Raw genomic sequence first — 24,717 nt, forward strand, 5'->3', positions numbered from 1 at the left:
AAATAAACTCCGACGCTTTCCCTTCGCTGTAACTGCAACTGAAAATGATAATTCTGCGCGCGGGAAAACGAAAAATGCGCGCGTTTCGTTCGAAACACGGGAGGAAGGAATTAAAAAGGCGAAAAATGTGTACGGAAACAACAAAAAGCTGCGGATGGGGGGTATTGCGCAGTGTAAAAAATGAGAATGGTGGTCGAAATTAATAGTTCCTCGGTTAATCACGTTTTTCTGGCGGCGTGCATGCCGCATTAAGAACAAGCGTAGGGGGAGAGAACGCCGGAAAAGGGAGAGGGGGTGTTTTTTCCCTTTTTTATTATTAATCACGAAATAACGGCTAGGAAGATAGAAAACATCATTCATGTGTCAGGGCGGCGGTGCCTTGAACAAAGCTTTCTGGGGGAAAAGAGAAATCTCGTGTACAAAAATGGAGACACGAAAATTATTTTTTTTAAGGATTTGAAATTTTTTTCGTTAACAGAAGAATAATTCAAGTACATCATGTTCTAGCAAATGAAGTAATTAATAGAAGTTGGTGAATCCATTTATGCTTATTCTTCCTTGTAAATTTTTGTTTTCTTCTGAATCGTCTGCCTCTGAATGCTTCGGTAAAAGTAAAAAAAGAGCGAATGCAAAATAAATAAATAAAAATAAAATAAAATAAATAAAAAACAAATTAAAAAATAGAGATTCGAGGAGTTAAAATTCTTTTGTTTTCTGTGGTTATCAGCTGTCCTACTTTCATTAACAGTTGAGGAATGTTATGACTATTTCAAATAACTTATTCGCACATAAAATCTGTAATTAAACAAATTATAATTCTTAGGTTGTCAATATTTCATTAATTTCTCGTAAAGGTTAAATATTTTCTTTTACATTTTTCGTAAAACTTAGAATTCTAACATTTAGAAAAAAAAAAAAAAAACACCTGACTCTAATGCAAACATTTACTTTTTTGAAGAAAAGAAGGAAAAAGAGAAAAAAGAACTAAATGGGAGTATTAAAAAAATCATGATTTATTCTTTTTCAACATTCAAATTATCCTTTAATCCTTACACTATCCTTTTCAACTTAAAAACTCTAATTGGAAAATTGGATGACTTTGCACTAATGATTGCTTGAATAAAATACAGTAAACAATACCGATTATCCGCAGAATAGGGTGGCGGTGGAACAGTAACCGTGGATAAGTGAAAACTGCAGATGATCCGAATAATAGGTAAAAAACGATACTAGTGTATGCAATATGAATAACACTCATACATACATTTAAATATGAATAAAACGATAGCATTTGATTGTAAAAAATATTTGTAAAAGCTAAAAATGAACAATAACGCAATCATACATTGTAAAAAAAATGTGTAACATTACTCCGCAAAAGCGGTGGCAGCTTAGCTGCTTCCATAGCAATGGAGTAACTTAACTGATAAAACTGGTGTAACGCTCATACGTTACACCAGACCAGTTTTATCAGTTAAGTTACTCTATTGCTATGGAGGAAGCTTGCCATCGGAATAAGGTTGCACAAAATTCAAAATGTTGCCACCGTATTTACGGAGTAAGGTTACACATTTTTATTTTACTTCCTTACGAAAAAGGAAATATTGTATTCGCGGAAAAAATTTCACTCAAAAATAAACCTTAGTTTCTATTTCACTCATCCCCGAATGAATATTGAGTTTTTTTTTTCGACTCGATCACACGTGAATAAGTGCCTAAGAACGTATAGACACGCGAAATATCCATAATGACGATTCCCGAGTTAATTACAACGAATTTTCTCGTGACGTCTGTATGTACGTATGTATGTGCGTATGTATGCCGCATAACTCAAGAACAGTATGTCCTAGAAAGTTGAAATTTTGTACGTAGACTCCTAGTCGGGTCTAATTGTGCACCTCCCCTTTTGGTTGCAATCGGGTATTTCTAAAGGGGGCTTTTGCCCCTTTTTGGGGGGAAATCATTGTTAATTTCGATGCAAACTCAAGTGGTATTATAATTTGGCGGACACTTGGCGATATATCGTCAGTCTTTTGGTCGTCAAGTTCTGTCGCCAACTTGACAACAAATTTGGGGATTAAAAATTTATTTATTTATTTTTTAATCTGGTTTCAATTTGACCACTGTTGGTGATATTTAGAGAGTTAACTATTGAATCACATTAAAATTGCCAATGATGGGGAAATAACATTAAGTTGGTGTAAAAGGAAGTCATGTGATGCACACATCAGCTCGTTTTTTTTACACGTAAGCTTAAGAAACGTTTAATGACTCTTATATTAGTACATACCGTTAACCAAAAATAAAAAAAAAGAAAACACCTGCGGATAATCCTACCGCCGATAACGGGAGTTTACTGTACTACTAATATTGTCACCTAATGTTGGTAACGTAAAACTTATGTAAAAAAAAAAAAATAAATAAAGAGCCTAATTTGTGAATGGATAAAATTCTCACCTGAGAAGTAGGTGAAAGGGGTGTTGTGAGGTATTCCTTCTTCCATGAGCCCCGCTCTCAGAGGCCTCATCGCCCTCCTGGGATTTCTGAAAAAATGCCGCCTCGCCCCCAAGCTGCTCAGTTGCTTCATTCGCCGCTCTTTGGACCGCCGATTTTGGAACCAAACCTGAAACGAAATGAAACGATTCATGAAGAACTGACAGAAAAAATATGAATGTAGAATTATTTTTAACTTCTTGTAATGTAGAGGGGAAATTAAATTTGAAATATTTTCTTGCCTCTTGTGAAGTCAGAACAGTTGAAACGTATCATGGAATCACACGAATAGTGTTAAAGTCAAAATTGGTAGCTAAAGAACTGAGCTTTTATAGCGGAGACTTTTTTTTTTTTTTTTTTGACGCAAAAATTATTTAACCTCGATTTTAATGTCTGCATGTGGCAAGACATCCATCTGCAAAGCGTGGATGGCTTCCATTTCTCACCGAAACTCGCTAAATTTGGCAACTTTTCTTAAAAATTCGGCCGAATTTAAGACCTCGTATCTCGATTACGGAGACACCGGGGCAAATAATGTATGCATCCAGAAACATGCTTCACTATACTCTTATAACTAAACTGAAACGCCAAACAGTTCGTGCAATATTCACAGTGAAATTTAATTCTATCGATGACTGAAAAATTTGAATGGCAACATACTTTGATCACGTCATCAAAGAAATGTTTTTCCTACTGTTGTAATATAGCCTTTTTTTTTTTTTTTTTTTTTGAGCAATCACGATTGCTTATTGCTTTCATTTGACTGTTTTTGGCGTGCTATCATTTTTCCCACCGGCGCGGCGCCACCCTCTGCCAGCACCACCCGTCGCGTCGGCCGGCCTCACGATGCTGCTCTTTTAGCGAAAACCGTCTCCAGGTTGCGTCTATATCCTACACGCACACGCATACATACACGCACCAACACACACACAAACACATACACACATATACAAACACCACCATACACACACATACCCCTACACACATACACAAACACATACACACACGCATGCATACAGACACCTACACATACACACAAATACACACAACTGCCCACACATTCATGCCTGCACACAGACACAAACACATATGCTTACACACACACACACATACACATACCCCGCCCCCACGCACATAAACACTCATACACACAACTACCCACACACTCATGACTGCACACAGACACAAACACACATGCCTACACACATACACATACGCCCCCCCCCCACACACATACAAACACACACTCGTGATTGCGAAAAACATAATTTGAATTCAAGATGACAAAATTCAAATTAATTTTTTTTTCTTATTGCTTTCATTTGACTGTTTTGATGTGCTATCATTTTATTTTCCCGCGAGCACCCTCTGCAGCATCACCGTCGACCGGCTCCTCACGATGCTGCTCCTCTAGCGAAAACCGTCTCCAGGTTGCGTCATTTGCCTACACACACACACAAACACACACACTCACTTACAGACACACCTACACACATACAAACATAACCTACACACACACACACACTCACATACACACACACCTATACACATACATCTACACACACATGCACATACACACATACACACATACATCCACACACACACCTACACACATATATATACACACACATACACACACATACACCTACACACATACCTACACACATACAAATACACACACCTACACACACATACACCTACACACATACCTACACACATACAAATACACACACCTACACACACATTCATGCCTGCACACACACAAACACACACCTACACACATACACATACACACACCTACACACACATTCATGCCTGCACACAGACAAACACACACACACTCGTGATTGCGAAAAACATAAATTTGAATTCCAGATGTCAAAATTCAATTTTTTTTTTTTTTTTGAGGGGTGGTCGGAGGGGGAATATCACGTCAGAATTACAGTATTTCGACAGTAGTAAATATAACTAAAATTGAGAGCGTACGGTGCACTGTCTTAAAGATGAAGATTTCACGAAAATTCACTTTTTCTCCGATGATTTTTCTGATTTTTCAATTCTTGCTGTTCGATTTTGTTCCCCCGCCAGGACTCTCTTTAATTGTACTAGTGTAGAAACCTCCACCCGTACTTTAGCCAAGTACTGGTGGTATAATGATGTTTGTCAGTTTTGTGGTCTACAAAATATCATCTGTTTTATTAGTCGTGAGCAGTTCTAACGTCACTCTTACACATATTACATATATCTGTACCTCAGAGTCAGACGGACGTAAATGCGAAAAATGTGCCAGAAAAAAGTTTTTCCTATCTCCTGTAAAATGAACATAATGTGACTTACGTCCCTCCCGCTCTGAGATACAGATTTTAGGTTTAACGTGCCTAAAACGTCTCATTAAGTATCATAAATGTTATTTTAATGTTCCCAATATTTTTGAAGTTTATAGCAAAAACTAAAAAAATCGTTTTCATTACCCATTAATTCGTATTAATAAATCTCTCCTACATAAAAGAAAAGCTATTTATTAAGTTAAAAAGTATGGAAGTTATGTCCTTGTTTCCAAATGCTCAGTGCTTCGTTTTCTTTGCAAAATACAAAAAAAAAAAAAAAAAAAAAAAATTATCTTCATGACGATATGATGCTTCGTAATGTAAATGCAAGTCCAAGAAAAGTATTACAATTTTTTAAAATTCTTCATCTCATTCTTTTGTTATGGGCAGGTAAACGGTGCAGTTGCGTACCCAGAAATTAATTTTTGGGGTTGCATATTGTCATTGCAACAAAAGAGCACAATTTTTCAGTTTTAAATTACCAATCGGAAAGAAACTAAATCATGAGGGCCATTCCACGGAAAACGGTCATTTTGTCCCGCAAGTGACACCTCATACATGTCATTTAAAAAAATACTTTGAAATAAAAATGAACAAATATTTTCCGCTTAACAAATTACAAACTTATGTGTGATATCTTAAGCAAAAAATGTCATCATTACCATTTAAAATCATTACTTTTTAATGAAATATATGAACCGATACATGCGGTTGACTTTTTCATGAATTGGCCCATAACTTAAACTTCTACTTTAAAGAATCAACGAACTCAATCTTTGAGAAGAAAAAAAAAATCAAAATACTTAATTTCATGTAAAAAAGATGTTACAATTAAAGCTCGGGTGAAAAAAGTCACCTAAGTGCATATGTAACTGCATATTTTTTCCTTTTTGAGGGGGTGGGGTGGGGTGGGAGGGGGGAATATAGTTGTATATAAGTCCATGAAAATGGCTGCAAAAAATGTCTATAGCTATCATTTTCAGGTGTTTTCAGATTTTTTAACCGAAGAAAATATTTTGTATTTCATAAAGGGGAAAAAATCGGGTTATCCGGGGAAAGCCATTCTGTGAAAATAAATACTGGCTCTTCCAGTAGTCAATAAAAAAGATCTTAGGGCTCTAAGTATAATTAAAAAGATTTCTTGAAAATTTACAATTTCGAGAACAAATCTTGGCGGGTGCATATGACCATTAGCACACCCTTTGGGTACGCCACTGAACGGTAGTATATTCAGAAATGATTTTTTTTGAATTTGATAATTTTCGCTCTTTTTTTTTTCAGCGGATACCAAATAAGCAAGCTTGTACAATAACACTAAGAGGCCATTCATTAATTACGTAAGGGTCCCGAGGGCGGGGGTTGGAAAAATCTCTACGTACCCTTACTGGGGGGGGGGGGCAAACTCATTCTTACGTAATATTTTCCAAGTCGGTATTTTACATTAGAAATCGCACGGTCAAGTGATTTGGCAGAGATTATGTTCCATTTGCGTCTGGAAGGTAAGAAACGTGTTAGGATAAGATGTTTTTCATTTGTTTTTCAAAGAATGAATAGTGTAAAATATAATAAAAGAGTCGCACTGTGTATGGAAATATGGTATGTTTTATTTTTAATATTGCATCGAAACAAAAAAAAAATGTCGAAAACATTCAGTTTAAATTCTAACTTTTTAATAAATATTTCTTTACGCAAAAGGTTTAATTTAATAATGTGAATTTAATAACGATTCCAGTGATATAACGTCTCCAAGATTTATTATTTTATCATTTTGAAAAACGAAATATAATCTTACGTAAGAATGGGGGGGGGAATCTTACGTACCCTTACATGGAGAGGGGGGTAAAAAAAGTGCCAAAATCATCCTTACGTAGTTAATGAATGGCCCCTAACGTACATTAGATGACAAAATTGCAAAAAAAAAAAAAGAAAGAAAAGAAAAGAAAAATTTGCAGCTTTATCTGCTCCCTTTATCTGCTCACGGTAGTACTCGTTCCTTGCATAATTATTTACAAAAGGTTTCACCACTAGAAGTGAAAAGAAAAAGGCCTGAATGCAACTTTATATCCTCTAGCACAAAAACCCCCGTTGCTTAGCTTAAATGAAAAGGTACAACAGGAATCATTTTTCACCCAGAAACCAGACGCAAAATATACCACAAAACTAGGGTCTTCCACAATCCCCGCCCACTAACCAATGGACTAGTTAATCATTTTTTTTGTTTTTGATCTCGGCCTCTTCCCCATTCTTCCTTGGGTGTGTACAACACATGTGAAGGGTTGAACCATAGGGCACAAAAACAACTGTTTTCTGCGTCAACGTTTGGACCCCCTCCTGAGAAATCTGATGGATGAATTTCATTCGAAATGTTCCCCCTCCTCTTTTCTTATCTTGCTTTTATCTTGGGAATCGCCACTGTTTTGTTTTCTCATTTGCTGTTTTCTTTTCTTTTCCACTTTTTCCCTCGAAGTGCGGCCAGTAGTTAGAAAACGGAATACTTTACAAAATTTTAGAGGATCTAAAAATTTTAACTGACGGAATCAGTAGCCCCATCGCCCTTAAGTTTTTTGATAGAATATAATCCTATATACGGAGTGCATAAAATTATTCCAAGGAAAGTAAACAACAATTTCAGATTTAATAAATGAAAAAATAAAATTTTCTCACTTTCTTCCTCTACAAAATCAAATTGTATGCGAAAATAAATTTTTCTGTAATGAAGATTTTGCTTCGCTGTTTTGATTTTTTATTATGAGAATAATATAAACATATATTCTTGTTGCTTCTGGTATTATTTGTTATTAATAATTTATCTTATTGACTAATGTTAAGTAATTATTCAATAATTTATTTTTTACTGTTTTTTATTGCTCCCAACAATCAATGAATTTATTTGGCGGCGTGTTGTAATATAATATGAGAATAATGGACCTTCAATCTTGGATCCAAATTTGAAAAATTTTTATGTGTGCCAGTGAACGGAATTATAGTTCCACTGAAAAGAGTAGTTATGAAGAATTATGAGAAGTTTTTCGAATGTTGTTGCACGAACAGTATTTTTAACCAGTTTAGCTAACAAATTTCTGTAGATTTATAGGGAACGTTTTTTTCTGTAGGACATAAATTGCCAACTTTTTTAATGCGCAAGTTTGTGAAAAAGCTTCAAACATTTATGTTGACATTTGATTTACTTTTAGTTATGTAGATGGTCCAGTGAGGGGGGAGGAGTTGCGCCATTGTCTTTCTGGGAGATGGGCACCCCTGCGTTATAAATTTTTAGAAGGAATTCGATGGCGCCATTCAAGAACAACGCTCCAAAGTCAAGTTTTGAGTTGTGAAAGTTGTGTTATTGTACACATGTGAAAGTATATTCCATTTTTATTAGAAATATGTTAACAATTGTAACGGCTAATCTATAAAGTAAGTATACCGTGAGAAATGGGGTGGAGGTGCAAAAATATTCCATCAATTTATATGATACGATAATCGAGTCTAAAAATCATTAAAATCAAGTGTTCTAAAAATTAAAGAGTCACTAATGTATCTGGCACATTGTCCTTTTTCGCATTTTACGAACAAGTTTTGTGCAAAAGATTTTAATTAGGAAAAACAAAACATTTACGTGATCCCGATAGCTACCTTTATGGCAGTTACTTTTACGCATGTGCGAAAACGATCATGTGATCAAGCCATATATCACTTGTTTACAATGTAAGTGCACTAAGAAATCAAAATACTTCAGAGTATATTAGAGTAAATTTTCCTTTATTTTACTGAATGTGATGATAGTAATTGCTAGTAAACTAGTAGATTGCGTGTTTTATCAGTGACTCGGTATTCTTGTGAAGAATTCGAATGCATCTTAAGTTATACAAGTTCTACGATAGAAAGGTAAGTGTTGTTTCTATCTAATGCAACTGTTTTAGTGATTCATGATGTCTTGCAGTTATTTTCTTTGGGACAAGTATATTTATGTATACAAATCATTAATGAAGTTATTTAAGTCGTTGTTGTCAATGGGGTGATAAGAGTAATGAAGCAATTAAGCTATTTTTAATGATTCCAAGAAAGTAGAGGTTGAAGCGTTTGAACTTTAGGGAAAATTTTAGTCATATTATTGGTTGACCAGTCACACAACAGAATTTTGCAGGGACAAGCCATGTCAGAACTGTCAGTTGTGAATGAAATTTAGTGTTAAATGATACTGCACCTTTCAAGTAAATTTTGAAGATTTGGAATTTGTTGAATTTTAACCTCCAGTTTTGAGTGAGATGATTTTTAGAAGTGTACATGTTCTAGTCACTTTTCTAGCTACTTATTGAATTACACCAGTTTTATATGACTTTAATTTAAGTTTCTAAAAGTTTAAGGTCAATAAAAGAATGCTACCTAGGGAGCTTTGACCCAAGCTAACTAAGGAGACATGACCCAAAGGCTAATGTGACGTTTCTGTTTAATTTGATGTTTTTGCAATGAATTTTTATTTTTGAATGGCTAAAATTTAAATAGCCAGTAAGGTGAAAAATAACAAAATATTTATAGTATATTATTATTATTTTTTATTTCGTTTTAACTCTTCCAACAAAAAAAATATTGGAAAATAAAAATCTAAAAATTGAGTCAAGTCTCCCTATTTTCCCCTAAAGTTCAATTTTAAAGGACTGCAATCAAGAATATTGAAACTTTAACTATTTTCTGTGAGTAAAAAAGTTATTACATTCGAAAATGTCAGACTATTCTCAAATACCCTAAAGGAATTTTAAACCAGTAATTATCCTAATCAGTCTTTTTATTGATGGATAATCGGAAAAAGAATCTTAGATTGAAATCGGCATATTTTCAACACATTTTATCATTTAATCATGATCATTTAACGTATGTGAATAATGAATTTTAAAATTCCAGCAATGACTTTTGAATGTATCTGACTTCTTTTTCGTTCATAAAAAACGTTTTGTGAGAAAATAAATGATTGATCTTCGCGTACGCTTCACATTGCATTTCTTGTTTAAACTAATAACGCATTTATGTTCTCAAGCTGTGCGTAAATTGTTTCCTTTTGAACTAATGCTATTTCGATGAAACTTTAATATATTGCTATGAATTAAATTTACAAACTAATTTCTACCTTCAAAACATTGCTTAATATTATTAATGCTTCAAAATTTCTAGATTGTTTCATAAATTTTAAATCTGCTACTAAACGGTAAAATTTAGTTCCAATTTTGTGCTTAATGTAAAATTAGATAGAGTTTTTCCGGAATTATATATTTCAAGTTCATATGTCCTGCACATCATATGATAATAAGAGATTTTATTTTCTAAACTCAAATTGTGAAGTAAGATACAGTAAAACCTGTCTATAACGATACTGTTGGGACCTAAAAAAATATCGTAATAGACAGGTTATCGTTATAGACAGTTTGATTATTCATGCTGACATTTTTCTGGGGCCAAAAAAAAAAAAAAAAAAAAATTGTTATAGACAGTATCGTTATACACAGGTTTCACAGCATTTAAAAAATAAGAATCATCTTATTCGGAACTCCAGCGCTCGAATACGCTACCTTGCGGTGATTTACAAAACTGCCGATGGAACTAAAACATTGCCACGTTTTAGTTCCATGTGTGTCTGTTGACGTAAACACAGGCAGTTTGTTCTGAGTATTTATTAACGCAATCGATGTGTCTTAGTTTGCTTTCAGCTACAGAAATTAATTCGTCCCCTAAGAGTATTCTCGAGCTTCTCAAAATAATGTTAGTTTTCCTTATTTCTTTCAAAAAAGTATTAAATGGTGGACGCGTAAACAAGAAAACTCTGGATTAACAAAATTGGATAACGTTATACCAGGTAAAATTTTTTATTGTATGAATTTGTAAGAATATGAGTTTTTTTTAATCTTAAATTAATTTAACTAATCATATTTTACAGCAGCATTTAGTTGGAATGGACAGTATGCAAAATATTTTCTTGGATTTATTATCGTAGAACAAAATGAAAAATGTTTAACCTAGAAAGAATTTACTTTATTCCTTTTATTCTCAGCTGAAAGGTTTCGCCAAATTTGTTTAGGGTTATAATTTTGGTATTGTGCGAGCAAAGTAGCCTTGGCGAGATTTCGCGTTTTTAGTTAAACCATTTTTAATTTTTATCATGAGTGGAATAAAATGGTAGTAAGATTACAGAATTCGATAAGTGAAAAGAAATAATGGTCAATCAACTGAAAAGAAAACTACCACCATATATCCGTGAGAATTTTGTTGATGATTTGCATAACATGACACAATTAAATCGTAACTCAGAAATTAGAAAAATCGAAACAGAAAATTTTTAAATGAACCGATTCGGGAATTCGAGAGAAATAACTCAGCTACAAATGGAAAAAAAATAAGCGCTAGCCAAGCAAGGCAAAGAAGTATCATCTTCTTTCGATAATAATTTGTAATGTCATATTGAATTTTCTAGCATTAATTGTTGTTCTTGTCAGGCCACAATTATTATTTAGTTTTATCAAGAATTGATAAATATCGAATTCAACATCATGGAAATAGCTGCTTAGAACTACGAACTACGTAGTTTGCATTAATGTTTGACGTTTAGTAATGCTTCTTGAATTCTCATTTCTTTCTACGTGGGCCAGAATATCCACAAGACTTTGAAAATTAATTTAAAAAGAATAAAGCGAAAAAATCATACGTACGAACAAAAATCACAACACTTTTAGCATTTTCTTCATTACCATGTGCGTTTGTTTTAGTTTTCAATTCCGCCATTAGACAGTGACTTCAGTGCCCCCTATAGTTCGTTGGAGTTGCGAATACATATAAAATCTGAGTATCTATCTATCTATCTATGTCCAAGCTTCTTCTCCCGAACGACAGTGAACTGACCATCGAACCAGGTATCGATGGATTCGTAATCCTCCCGTCTTCATGTTTAGCTATTTAACATAATCCTCCGATAATAATTAGCGGAGATATCAATTAAAAATTATTAATTATGACTCTTAGATTTCAAAATCAAATCACTATTTTTCGAAGGCTTTCCTCCATTCAAATTATTATTCAGTGCTTCAACTCAACTTTCCGGATGAACGCTTTTATTAAAATTTACAGCGTGAAGAAAATCATTGAGATGAAAGATCTGTTGCCATTTCTTTTTCTCGAATATAAAGAAATAAAATTAGGCTTTTGTTTTAAGGCTTTTCCTGTAATCAGGGTGTTTAAGTTGTTTACTTTTCGATTATTTTGCCGTAATCTGCAGCAAAATTTTGCTGTTTTTTTTTTTTTTTTTGTTTTGTTCAAGCCTGATTGTTAAATACGCGTCACATGACATAACTTTCATTTTCGAGGAGGACCGTGCACGTCGTAAAGTAAATGAGTGATTTACATGCAGTTTATTTTTAGTTACCTAACCTTAGTTAAACCTTGCTTTACGCGCATTTATTTATTCCTTAACGCGTTAGAAACTAGTGTCAGTGTACTACAAAAGCATCAACTGGACTGCTCTTACATTTTTTAGGTAGCCCGTGCAACGCCGGGCACGCAGCTAGTAAAATACATATTTTCTGGTTCAGAAAGAAAACATCTCAAAATTATTTTTCTCCTCAAAATTTGTATTAAATTCAATTACTTATTCATGCAGAGTCGCTGTTTTTCCTTAGGGATATATTAAAGTTTTTCAAAATGCAAAATCGTATTAATAAGTAATCAATCCTTATTAGTAGGCAACGTATGATAAAGATACAAAACCGTTGCCATTTTTTTTTAATTTCAATTCTTCTTTCGGAAACGATTTTAATTACCTTTCCAAAATTGTCATGCCATTTTGTTTAGCATTTTTTAATGCGATGGAAAATCTACTTTCAATAAGTTCAAAAACAACCTGCATCGAATTCTAATGCACTATCGCTGTAAATATTTAAAGGAATATTCTTTCTAATGCTAAGTCAGAAATCGAAACGTCGTATTTTTTCCTTGGAAAGTTGTTTGTAAGAAGATTAAAGACTAGGGAAATTTTCAGGTAAGTTTTTTTGTTAATTAACATCTACGAAGGCGAAGTATCTAATCTTATTTGATGCAGGTCAACTAAAGAAATGCTGTTGAAAAATAATAAACAAAATAAACAAGAGTTAATGTTATTTTGTTTCAAAAAGAAAAACGGATTAATATTTATTTTAAGAATAATTCTTTTATGCAATTATTTAAACTTTTTTGTTTTCAATTTTTTGACTGAAAAATATATACTTTAATGAGATTTTTATGGCGATTTGGTGATTCATCTTTTGTTGTCGCCAGCTATAACGAAATTTGATCTCACATATGATATTATACAATCGATATGTGCACAATTGGACTACACATATAAAATTGTCTTTTAAGTAAGAATATATTTTCTGTGTGAACTAAGGTATCGTCAACAATTTTCCGTTATGTTAGGATATTTCTTTGGCCCAAGTAAAAAAAAATCAAAACAAAAATGCATTATTTTTAAAGTGAAGTAACTCCTTCCGACAACTTTTAAACTAATTGCGATTTGATATGGCAACAGTTTTTTTTTTTTTAATGCTCTAATCTCTAACTATAGCTGGCGCAAACCTAACCTGGTAGAGTCATTATGCTATGATTAGGATTTGCGTAGCCTTCACAATTCTGCCAAGTTAGGTTTGCCCCAACTATAGTTCATTTAATTACCTCGAGTTTGAATCAATGTGACTTTTCAGATAAACCAACTTCATTGAGCTGCACATTTTTAAAAACATAGAAGGCAAGCGTTTCGGAGTTGAGGACTCTCTTTTTCAATGTTGTAAAACGTTTTAATTCCCGCCCATTAAATAGCGCTCTCCTTTGTAACCAAAATATTAATGGGCTCCTTATAACCCCAAAATACAAATGTGCGTTTTCCCCCTGGGGATTTGTGCTTTTGTTATGTTGGTTTTATCAATTGTTTATTTGCTAAAATCAATAAAACGTAAAAATTTTTATTTTTTACATCTGTTGACTTCGCATTTCGGAAAACTTGAAGCGTTTCTTCAAATGATTACAAAAAAATAATTAAATCCCTCAGTTGGAAAATATTAAGTATTTCAGTAAGTAATTCAAAATAAATAAGTAAGAAAAAACAATTATGAAAACTATGAACATATAAATAAAAAATAAACGCGTAATTTTTAAAAAAGAGTAGCCAAATATAAATAAATAAAATAGAATTTGTTTCTGACCATTTAAGATTTTCGCAATTAAGGAGCGCAGCTTAGTTTTGATGCATTGTTTTTTACTCTTTTGAGCTGGTCTCTCCCCTCTCCCCCTCTACTTTTAGAATTTTTATCCGCAATAGTTGAGAACTTAGTGTTTCTTAAAGTTTCAAGTTTGCGTAAATGTCAGTATCTTTTCCGACTTCCTATTTGTACTAAATATTACGCAAAAAAAATAATAATAATAAAAATAAAAACACTAATGAATCTTTTTTTCTTTTTTTTTTTTTTTTTAATTACACAGGCATGCATGAAGCAAGCATCTAAAAGGGGGAAGAAAAGAGAGAAAGAAAAAATGTTTTATTAGAAATTTTTATGTTACATTTCATTTCCGAACAATCATTCATAGTAACCGTACTCAAGCATTTAAAGTTACATAATATTTCAAAAATGTGCAGAAGTAGTTAATGAAAAGAATATTCAATTCAAAAGAGAATGCTTTAAAAAAACGAAGAGAAATAAGCATTATATTTTTACATGCAAAAAAAATAGACGATAATATTTATCAAGAGATTTCCCCCCTCAATAATTTAGTTTTCATGAATTTCTTTCGTCACTGGTTTTGAAAGGTAGCGGATCATGTGAATCGGTATCTACCAATGATAAAATAAATAAAAGGAGTCAATAAAGTGAAATTAATAAGCAATCTAGGTTGCTTCAAATTCTAAATAAATTAATTTAATTAGTGAAATACTAGCAACATTATTGGGAAATTATACCAAAAGTGCGACAATGCCGTGCAATGGCCAATGGCATTGAATAATTTCATCACTTGCTGCAGCTCATCGCCGATTTTTTGGACTACCCTCTCAAAAAAAAAAAAAAAAAAAAAAAATCAAAAGAAGAAACAAAAAGGGAACTCTCGATCTCATATCAAGGTAGAGATCTAGCGACCCTTTATACTAAGAGATGCGACACAGGCTGAAATAGCGTTTCTGCGCATACTTCCGAGTCGGAAAAAACCGTCCAACTCGAATTGGCGAGAGCGTCCGCGCCTGGCGCGTTATCGCTTGTTTGGCGCAGAGCAGCCAGTTTCATGCGGTCAAGAATGAATATTCCACGCTTAATTTTGTCGTTTATGTATCATATCGTTTTTTTTTTTTTTTTTCAAGGATTGATATATTTGGGACAAGTGGTATTTCACAATATTGCTCTTTAGTCCTTCGAAATAAATCTTCGGCTGGGCCGGATTTACCTATAAGCTAAACAAGCTATAGCTTAGCCCCCCCCCTCCCCCCGTTTTGTTGGGGCCCCTTACTCCCGACTCCCGATAAATTGCATGATTCGTTCCTTAAAAAAATTGAAAGGTACTTGAAAAGCCAGTAACCTAAGGCATTTAATTACAATAAACAAGCAATCTGCTCAATAAATTTAGTTAAGAGAGTAGTTAAATCTAAAACAGCTGAATTTTGATTTTTTTTTCTTTTTTTGCCATACATTTTGCTTTGATACAGACTAATGAATGAAATATATTTTAAACACTACGCAAATCAAATCTTGTTAAAGGTTTAAAAAAATTTTAATAATAATATTGAGGCAAACCTAACACGGCAGCGCTGCGTATCCTTCACAATATCGCGAGGTTATGTTTACCACCCCAACACATTTAACACATTAAAAATTCATTAATATCTATTTATGATATTTTAAATAAATTTCAGTGATGAATTAAGTTTCAACTACTTAAGTTTCAACTTGTTTTTTACAAGAACATTTTGAATTCAAGCACATTAGCTTTTAATATCGTATGAGGAAGAAATCCGTAGAACTGAATTACGACGAAAATCGTTTCTTCGCTCAATTAAAATTTCTTTCTGAAAAAGAATAATTGAGTGCATTATTTGTGCAAGTAATTTCAAAAAATTTCTATTTGAAAAAAAAAAAAAAACCCCGTCGAACTGAATTACAACGAAAATCGTTTCTTCGCTCAATTAAAATTAAATTCTGTAAAAGAATAATTGAGTGCATTATTTGTGCAAGTCATTTCAAAATACTTCTACTTAAAAAAAAAAATCTTTATTTTTTTTACAAATTTTTATTTAATAAAAAATTATGATAGGATTTTAATTGGTGATAAAACTAATTATGGCAGTGATAATACTAAAAGTTTAAAATGCGCTGACGAAAACGATGTGCTTCCATCGGGAATCGAACCGACGCCCTCCCTACCTCTAAGCGCGTCCCTTATCCACCATGCTACATGGCCTCGAGAACTGAGGAACTAAGTAATGTTCATATAGGATACTGCACATCGTGTTTCCAAAAACAAATATCGAAATTATCAGACAACATGATAATTTTAAAATAAACGTAGGATTTATATGTACTAATATAGCAGCAAACCCTGCGAAAAGAGGAGGAAATAAAAAGAACTAAAATGTTTTTAGAATGTAGAAGCCAATTGATTCAAAAGTTCACGCTATCAGATTTAAAAATTAAAAAAAAAAAAAAAGAAAGGCAAACGTACACTTGTTAATGGTTTTAAAGCAATAACTTTATTATATAAATCACGTTTGTAAATACAAACTTTTTAACATTGAATACAGTAACCTGATTGGCGCGTGTGTAAATCCCGAATGTTGCCAAAGCATGCTTTTTTCATGAATCGGAAAATCCAGCATTAAAACTAATATTACAGGAAAGAAAACACTATGAAATTCGAAAGAAAGTAAGTTAACACATTAAAGTACATCCTAAATGTATTGGTTTGCCATCAAAGTCGAAAATATTGCTTAGGATACAAAAAACAAAACCTCGAACGTAAGCCTGGCAAAACAAAACAATTTTTCACAAATTCCTGGGGAAATTTTCTCCTTAGTGAACGCAAGATATAGGTAACCAACACGTCAAAGAATGTAAAACCAAAAATTAAATTGCATAGTTTTCCGTATTTTAAAAGGAATCCATCTTTTTTCTTTGAGCGCGTGTTGCGCGCAATGCAAATCCTATGGACGGGAACTTGAGCGTTGGACGGTTTTTGCCAGTGACCAATCAGCGCGCAGTACACCTGTGTCGCATCTCTCGGTATAAAGGGTCGCTATAGAGATCCACCCACAGACAGATAGAAGCCGTGGGAACGAGCGCCCTTCGCCTGAAAAAAAAAAAAAAAAAAAGAGGAAAACGAAACGAGGGGAGTAGTGGGCTAGCTGACCTCTGGCGGCATGACGTTGCATCAATTAAGTGTTCCTTCTCTTTCCACTTGTCTCTCTGTCTATCGTAGGGTCTCTCCTTTTGTTGGTAGGGGGCAAGGGGTAGGTTGTTTCACGACGGGAAGTTTCTGTTCCTTTTTTTTTCTCTCTCTCTCTCTCTTCTCCTCCCGAGCATCCCGAAAGCGATCCATCTTCGAACAGATTTCTTTTTCGACGCCTCGGACATGGGGGGAAGGAGGGGGGGGGGCAGTGACTCTGATTCTTTTGGCTATACATTCATGATCTTACGATCTTACGGAGGACTTGTTAATTGAGAGAGAGCATTCGGGTACTATCAAATGAGTCGAGATTTCACTGTGTTACACCTGTGAGGTTTGTCTTGTTACAGCATTTGATCAGTTGGGTGGTTTGAAGATACGTAGTTAAAACTAAGTGACTGCGAAATCGGAGGGTCGCTGAAGGGGTGTATCATGGATGAATTCTTGTTATGTTAGATTTCTGATTAAGGTACTTTGCATCATTTTCTTCAGCTAAAAATATTTCAAGTAAGGAAATGTGGGATGAAGTGAAATAGTTAAGATGGCTGAGCTGATTTCGAAATGAACGAATAAGAAATTTGTTTTGAAATTTTCAGTACTGTTTGACCACGGATTGTATGTAATTTGGCAATCTGCCGAGCAAAGACGATTCCATCTGAATGAATCTAGCAGGGGAGAAGGAAAAATAGCGATGCGATTCTGATGCACGCGTTTTATAATGTCACTAGTGCCTTACTCATTTATTGCATTCTCAAAAATAAAATAAGGGGAAACAAAAATAGTCACCATGGAGAAACAACAAAAGGGAAAATAAAATATTTTCAATTCTTGCAGGAACGTAAAAGCAAAATGGTAAGCTCAAAACTTTGTTGTGAATAAATAAATCAATTAATTTTTGCCGTGAGAATATAGATCGAATATACTTTAGATTTAAAAAATGATGCTGTGAGCAAATTTTCTTTTGTACAAAACTGAGGGTAAATAATAGAGAGGCAAAAGTGGGCATCTGAAACAAACCAACTAACATCCCTATAAACTAATAAATACGCCCATTTCCGCCTATAAACCGGATATTTCCATGTCCTTTTCCATGCAATCGATGGTCAGACAGTACATAAAGAAGGAACATTGTTGCATTGAAGTATTATTATTATTATTTTTTTTTTTTTTGGTAGTAAAATTGTTTCTTCAAAAAAAGTGGAAAATTTTCACTTTTTTTTTTCATGGAGCAAGGTGAAAAATGAAATATTTTCCGAATGAAATAGTTTCTATTCGATTGTGAAAAATAATTTCGAGCAAATTAATGAGCAAATAAAAGGAAAATTGAGAAAATGAAAAGATAATGAAAGAATAAAATAATAAATAAATTGATACATGAAGAAAAATAAATGAGTGTATAAAATACTGACTGAATAAGAAGTTAAGTGAACGAATGAATTAATAAGAGAATGTAAATAATTTAGTTAATACTAGCTGCGTTGCCCGGCTTCGCCCGGTCCACCTTGAAAAAAAACCATTGCGTCAAGTGATGTATCTTCAATATCCAGGATTAAATGAAAGAAAAAAAAAACATCATGCAAAATTTTCTCGCCGAAAAATGACAACATATACTAAAATACTTTTACGAAAGTAAAAGAAAATGGGAAAGATGGATTTAAAAGGCGTAACCATGGAAACACAAAATAAAATAAGTTTAAGAATTGAAAATGAGAAAGATGGAAATAAACAATGGATTCAAAAAGCGTTACCGTGAAACGCAAAATAAAATGGTTAAAAACTTGAATAGAGAACAGATTTTTGAACATTTAATTCGTTTGTAACTTTTTTTCTAATGGAGATAGAGGGTTAAACTTCCGACCTTAGGTCGAGTTAGATCTGGAGTAAAAAAAAAAGCAGCTCTTTCCAATGCTGTCAAAAGGAAAACTGTGGGACAATTCCTTCACTTTTTATTGATGGATTTAATGAAGAAAGTAGTGCCTAAATTTCAGCTAAGCCTAAAAAAATTCGATCTAAAATCATGAAAAAACTCCCGCCGCAATTAAGTTAGAGCATTGGAACAAATTGCGTAGAACGCGGAAAACTCTTCCCTTTCCAGCGATATATAATATTACTATTTGCGAGTAATTTTTCACCCCCATATTTGGGAATTTACGTGAAAATTGGGCCTAAATTGGAATAAAAAAAGAACTATTCATGAAATTGTTTTTGAACTGGTATGCAAACCTTCTCAGGATTTAAAGAAGCAAACTAAAAATTTCAGCTAAATCGGCCCGGTAGTTCTCGAGTTTTGCGAGTTCAAACACACAGACGCTTTTTGGAGACTTCATTTTATACTATGTAGAGATATGAATACGTAACTGATTTAGTAAATGATCGAATGAGTAATCGAAATGAACAAGTTTCACTTTGCCCCGCATGCACTGACTAATAAGTTAATACAAATAAGTTAAATATTAAATAAGTAAATACTGCACCGAATATTAAAAGACTTTAATTAATATTTGAAATGTGAACAACAAGAACTTTATCTTTAGATAATATCAAAATAATTTTTGAGTTACAACAAAATATTACAATTTGGGTATCAATTTTTGAAAATTGCTTGTATTTTCAAAAATTGATGCGCATATGCTTTGATTTTCAGAGGTAATTTTTTCTTGACTGGAATAGACTAATGTCTGACCACGGATTGTATGGAAAGGCAAACATCCGTTTTACAGTTAGAAATGGACGAATCTATTATTTTTTAGGGATGCAGAAGGGGGGGGGGGCAGATTCTCATTCAAATAAGCGGAATACGGGCACCAAATTTTTATTTTCCCCCCTCATTCAGATAGATTCGTCTTATCTGGACGTTTGCTAATTCCATACAATCCGTGGTTGGACAGTACATATGTTACTACGTAGTTGAAATATGACTAGGTAAGTGGTACTTAAAGCGGAGTAAGTATTTCACCATTTCACTTTGCCCCACATTCCCCTACATACGTCTTTTGATACTTGTGCAGAGTTTGGGAAAATTAGTTGGGAAGGTGAGAGAACCACAAAATAAGGTGTAAATCTGTGATGGAAATTAGAAAGCTCATTTTGAAAAATTACTTTTCAAGTTTGTAGTAATTGAGAAATAGATTAAAAAAAAATAACAACCGTGACATATAACTCGATTTCTAAGAAGATTAAAACATTCATTATCAGAAACTTTTTAAACCGACATCTCGTTTAACCGAAGTCGATTTTCTTGCATTTTATTTTTTTTGGTAAGTTAACAATACCACTTCAAGGTCATCGGAGGTGACCATTTCTAGTGTAGGAGTCGAATTATTTGTGCTTTTCTGTTATTTCCCCCCCTCCCCCCCCCCCCCGTGTTCTTCAGCAAACTTTCTGAACTAATTCTAGCTTATTCCAACTTTTAACATGCTGTTAAATTTCAATATGAAAGTAAAGTATTGCTGGATTAAGTAATTGTTTCTTCATTACGTATTCATGTTTAAAATCAAAGAGCAAAAATTGAAGTAAACTGCATTACTAATTACATAATAACAGTTCAAGTTGACTATATTATGTCCCATTTAATTTTCACAGCATTATTTTGACTTCTTAGACATTTATTGAACAAAATTATTATTTATTATTACAGCAACATAATTTAACTCATCATATTTAGCTATTTTGCCAATTTGTTCGTCTGTAGTACTTTTTTTAATGCAGAGTTAAAACTTTCATTGTCTCTTAATAAAAATTTTAAATCTCTCTCTTTTGTACGGATATTTCAATTTACCAAAGGTGATCTGCTCTCGATCACTTCGTTTAATCTAGATTCTGCAATACTGGAAAATCGCCCGTCAAAGTATGGCGGGTGAAAATTGCTTCTACATTTGAACGAAGCAATTGCCAGTTTGGTGATATTTTGATAGCTGAAATTTTAACCCTAACTCTAGTGGATTAACCCTAAACTCTAGTAGAAGGCGTTCATTGTTGACACCTTTTTCGTTTCTTCACTCCCCTGAAATGACAGTTTTACCAGTAAAACAGTTAAGTTACTGGATCCAGTTCAGTCTCGTCACAATAAAGCATTTCTCTGCATTACAAACATTACCAAAAAATATTATCAAATTATCACGCCGTGGACCTAGTTTCATTGTTATTGACGTCAGGAGCGTTACTCGATCATTCGCTACTATATACATGAGGATACTAATGAATTGCATTTCGTTCTTTGTAGCACCTAAATACACACACGTGCACAAGTTCATTTGTTCATGTCATTTTTGCAGCAAATTCGTATTTCAGTACATATGCTGATTTTCCCCCCATGCACCACATGGATGTTCATAAAAGGGCAAGAAGAGGAAATCGCTCCCTCTAAAAGTTTCTCAAGTTAAAATCATATAGATGCGTACAAAACAAGGACACAGAACAGAATAGCTGTCACCAGAGGTATTTTTGATGCCTCTGTTAAAGCGTATTTCATGCCTTGAAAATCTAAAATATAGATTAAATTCAGTCAAGCGTATTTTCAGGCCTTTTATAACTTTGGCCTTGTATAACTTTGAATAACAATTTAGCATTAGGAAAATGGGGGTGTGAGAGCAATTAGCTATATCTATGTCTGTCACAGTTAAATTAGAAATAATATTTTATCTAATACATAGTTATTTTTAAAATTAATTTTAGTCCAGGAGTTTTTATTTCTTATTTAAATTCAGAACGTTTTGTTCGGAAAAAATCAGGGAGTGCTCATGCGCTTGTTGGTATTTTGTTAAATTTTTGTCGATTAGTAGGAGGGAGGAGGGTGGAGTGAGGAATTTCTCATTCAACTAAGCATAAAATCATCGGGCGCTTGTATCATTTTAGACATAGTATTTCTCAACCTTTTTTTGGTGTGTTGAATGAAGACCATAACAATTTTTAAAGTTACTAGGGTGATTTTGACAAGCAAGATGTGAAACGTATGTTTTCATTTTGGACCGGCGACATTTTGGGCGTATACCCAGTTCAGCTAGTAGAAAAAAATCATTTTCGTGTCTGAGGAAAATAGCGAATTTTTTTCGAGGTACAATAGGGACAAAAAAAAAAAAAAAAAAAAAAAACTTACTGAAAAAAGAGCATGACACTGGGCATTGCTGGATTAGTAACCAGATTTCCTGTTCTTCCATATTTTAAAGATCAAGCATCAAAACTTTATTAAAAGATGAAGAACTGTAGTATCAAGATACTTTGTATGATAACATATTATAAAACAAATTAAATTTTGTCACAAAAATTTAAATTGCTTTTGAACACTAATTTTTATTAATTCTAAACCCATATCATGATTACTTGCTGTTAGCTAATATGTGTTTTGCTCCATACTGAGATAATTCATATTAAAGAAACTTGACCCCCCAAATGAAATGCTGAAATGCCGCCCCTGTTTTAGAGCGAACTCTCAAAAATAAAGAATTTTTAATTTAGTTAAAAAATTTAAACATTGTCATAAAGTTATACTTGAATGTTCATAGAATGGTTCGTAATGCTTAGACTTAGATTAGCAGGTAGTTTTAAGAATGTTTTCACGTGAAGAAGACATTGATAAAAATTTTTCAACACCTGCTAAAACAAGGAAGTTGCCACCAAGTCTAAATGTTTGTCCAAGAGGTACACTGGTATTTTTCTTAATTGAGAATTTTTCCAGATTTTTTGCTTGAAGTGATCTTAGTAAAACATGCCATATTCACATGTGCCCCGTGTTCACATGAGCCCCCCTTTCCCCTACTGAATAACGCATAACAAATCTACCGAAGTGAAAGAAATCCTATTTGAGAGGAATGTTGTATATAGCTAACAATAAAAGGTTACAATTTGTTTAGTATAGGAACTTTATTTATGTATATTGGGTTCTGCTTCTCTCAGAGGATGTGTTTGTCAGCAATAGTTCTGAAGAAGGTGTTTACTGTAAAACACCCCACCCCTGGTTGCGTGCAAGACAATCGTAAAGCCATCAGTGCATGGCAATAAAGATGATGATGTTTCTTATTGAAGAATTTTCATTTTACACTCTGGCAAAGAACAACATTTTTTTTAAACCGTGTTATAACTTTATTGTCTAACTAGCAAAAATACCCGGCGTTGCCTGGGTCAGTAATAATTATTAGAAAAAATCATTACTTGCTTAAAAATCGAGTTTCTTCCTTACCCACACTGTAAAAAAAATCCGTAAAATTTACAGAAAAAAACTGTCAGCCAGGACGCCAGTTTTCTTCCGTTTATTTTACAGAAATCTTCCGTATTTTTATTATTTATTCAAGCTGATTTGTTATTTTATGAAGATTAAAAAATGATACTATACTTTCATAAATCCATTTCAATATTTACTATACTACTACGAAATACATGTATACAAAGATAAATTTCCGAATATGCCTCTGTTACAGATGACAAAAAAACATAATAATAAAATATTGATTAGGATGCAATGAAATGGAAGTTGCAAACGATTTAAGACTTACTCGCTTTAAATAAATATAAGATCAAAAACTCGAGCACGAGAGCCAAAATCCAAACACGCGCTCGAAATTTCGAAGATTCGAAGAAAAACAAAGTATAACCGGTTACAGATTCAAAAAAACAGAGAAATCCTGTATTTTATTACGAACAGTTTTTTTCTGTAAAAAATACGGATAACTTCTTCAAAATTTACAGTTTTTTTTTACAGTGCATAAAACTAAAATAGCAATAAGTATAAAGAACAAAGTAGTATTGATTTAGAAACGAAAGCACTATATTTAAGCATGTACAAATTTAAAAAAACATGAAATTAATCTTCTCATATTTAAAAAGATTAATCTGTTGATACTTTTTTTTAACATGGAGTCTAAAACCTTCTCTGTATGGCTAATGAAGTACGAAGTGATTAAAAAAAAGTAGCTGCGCTCGTAATCCCCTTATACTTGCTTTAGTTATTTCGGGAAATTTCAATCATTGTGGCTCTTGGTGCGATTTTACCGAATTTGCGAAAGTCGTTTCGGGGTACCTTCGATGATGCTCCCCCATTCTTTCCTTACTTTGTAAAACGATATGATATTAATTTTCGTTACACAGATATCGTCGCCAGATGCTGAGATATTTTTGGTCACCATAAAATGGCGCTAAACAGTTTCATCCGAAATGTTACCAAAATAAGTAATACAATTTGGTGATTGTTTGAAATTGTGCAAAAAGGAAAATTAATGGAAGTTTTTGTGCTGTTTATGGATTTGCCTAATTTAGTTGCTGGATTATTTAATACAGTAAAAAAAGTCTTTTGAAAATTCTTTGATTGGCGATATTTTGTTTACATGGTGAAAGCTGAGAAACATTATGACGTAGTCTTCGGCTTCAAAAACAGCAACGTTGAAAAAACTGCCAAATGCATCAGTTACGGAAATCTTTCTGCAAAAATTTTGGCGATCTGCTGGTTGTTTGGATAATGAGTAAGTGT

The 24,717-nt window shown here is 33.2% G+C and overlaps 1 protein-coding gene across 1 annotated transcript in view; it reads right to left on the minus strand.

The window, feature by feature from the left end:
• The window catches only part of LOC129234338 (LIM/homeobox protein Lhx1-like), a 119,817-nt gene that overhangs the window by 18,332 nt on the left and 76,768 nt on the right, over positions 1-24,717 (minus strand). The window contains exon 4 of the mRNA XM_054868331.1: positions 2,458-2,623. Coding sequence (XP_054724306.1) covers positions 2,458-2,623 — 166 coding nt within the window. The remainder of the gene's footprint in view (positions 1-2,457; positions 2,624-24,717) is intronic.

The sequence above is a fragment of the Uloborus diversus genome, chromosome 1 (genome assembly GCF_026930045.1).
Source record: "Uloborus diversus isolate 005 chromosome 1, Udiv.v.3.1, whole genome shotgun sequence".
Taxonomy (NCBI): Eukaryota; Metazoa; Arthropoda; class Arachnida; order Araneae; family Uloboridae; genus Uloborus; species Uloborus diversus.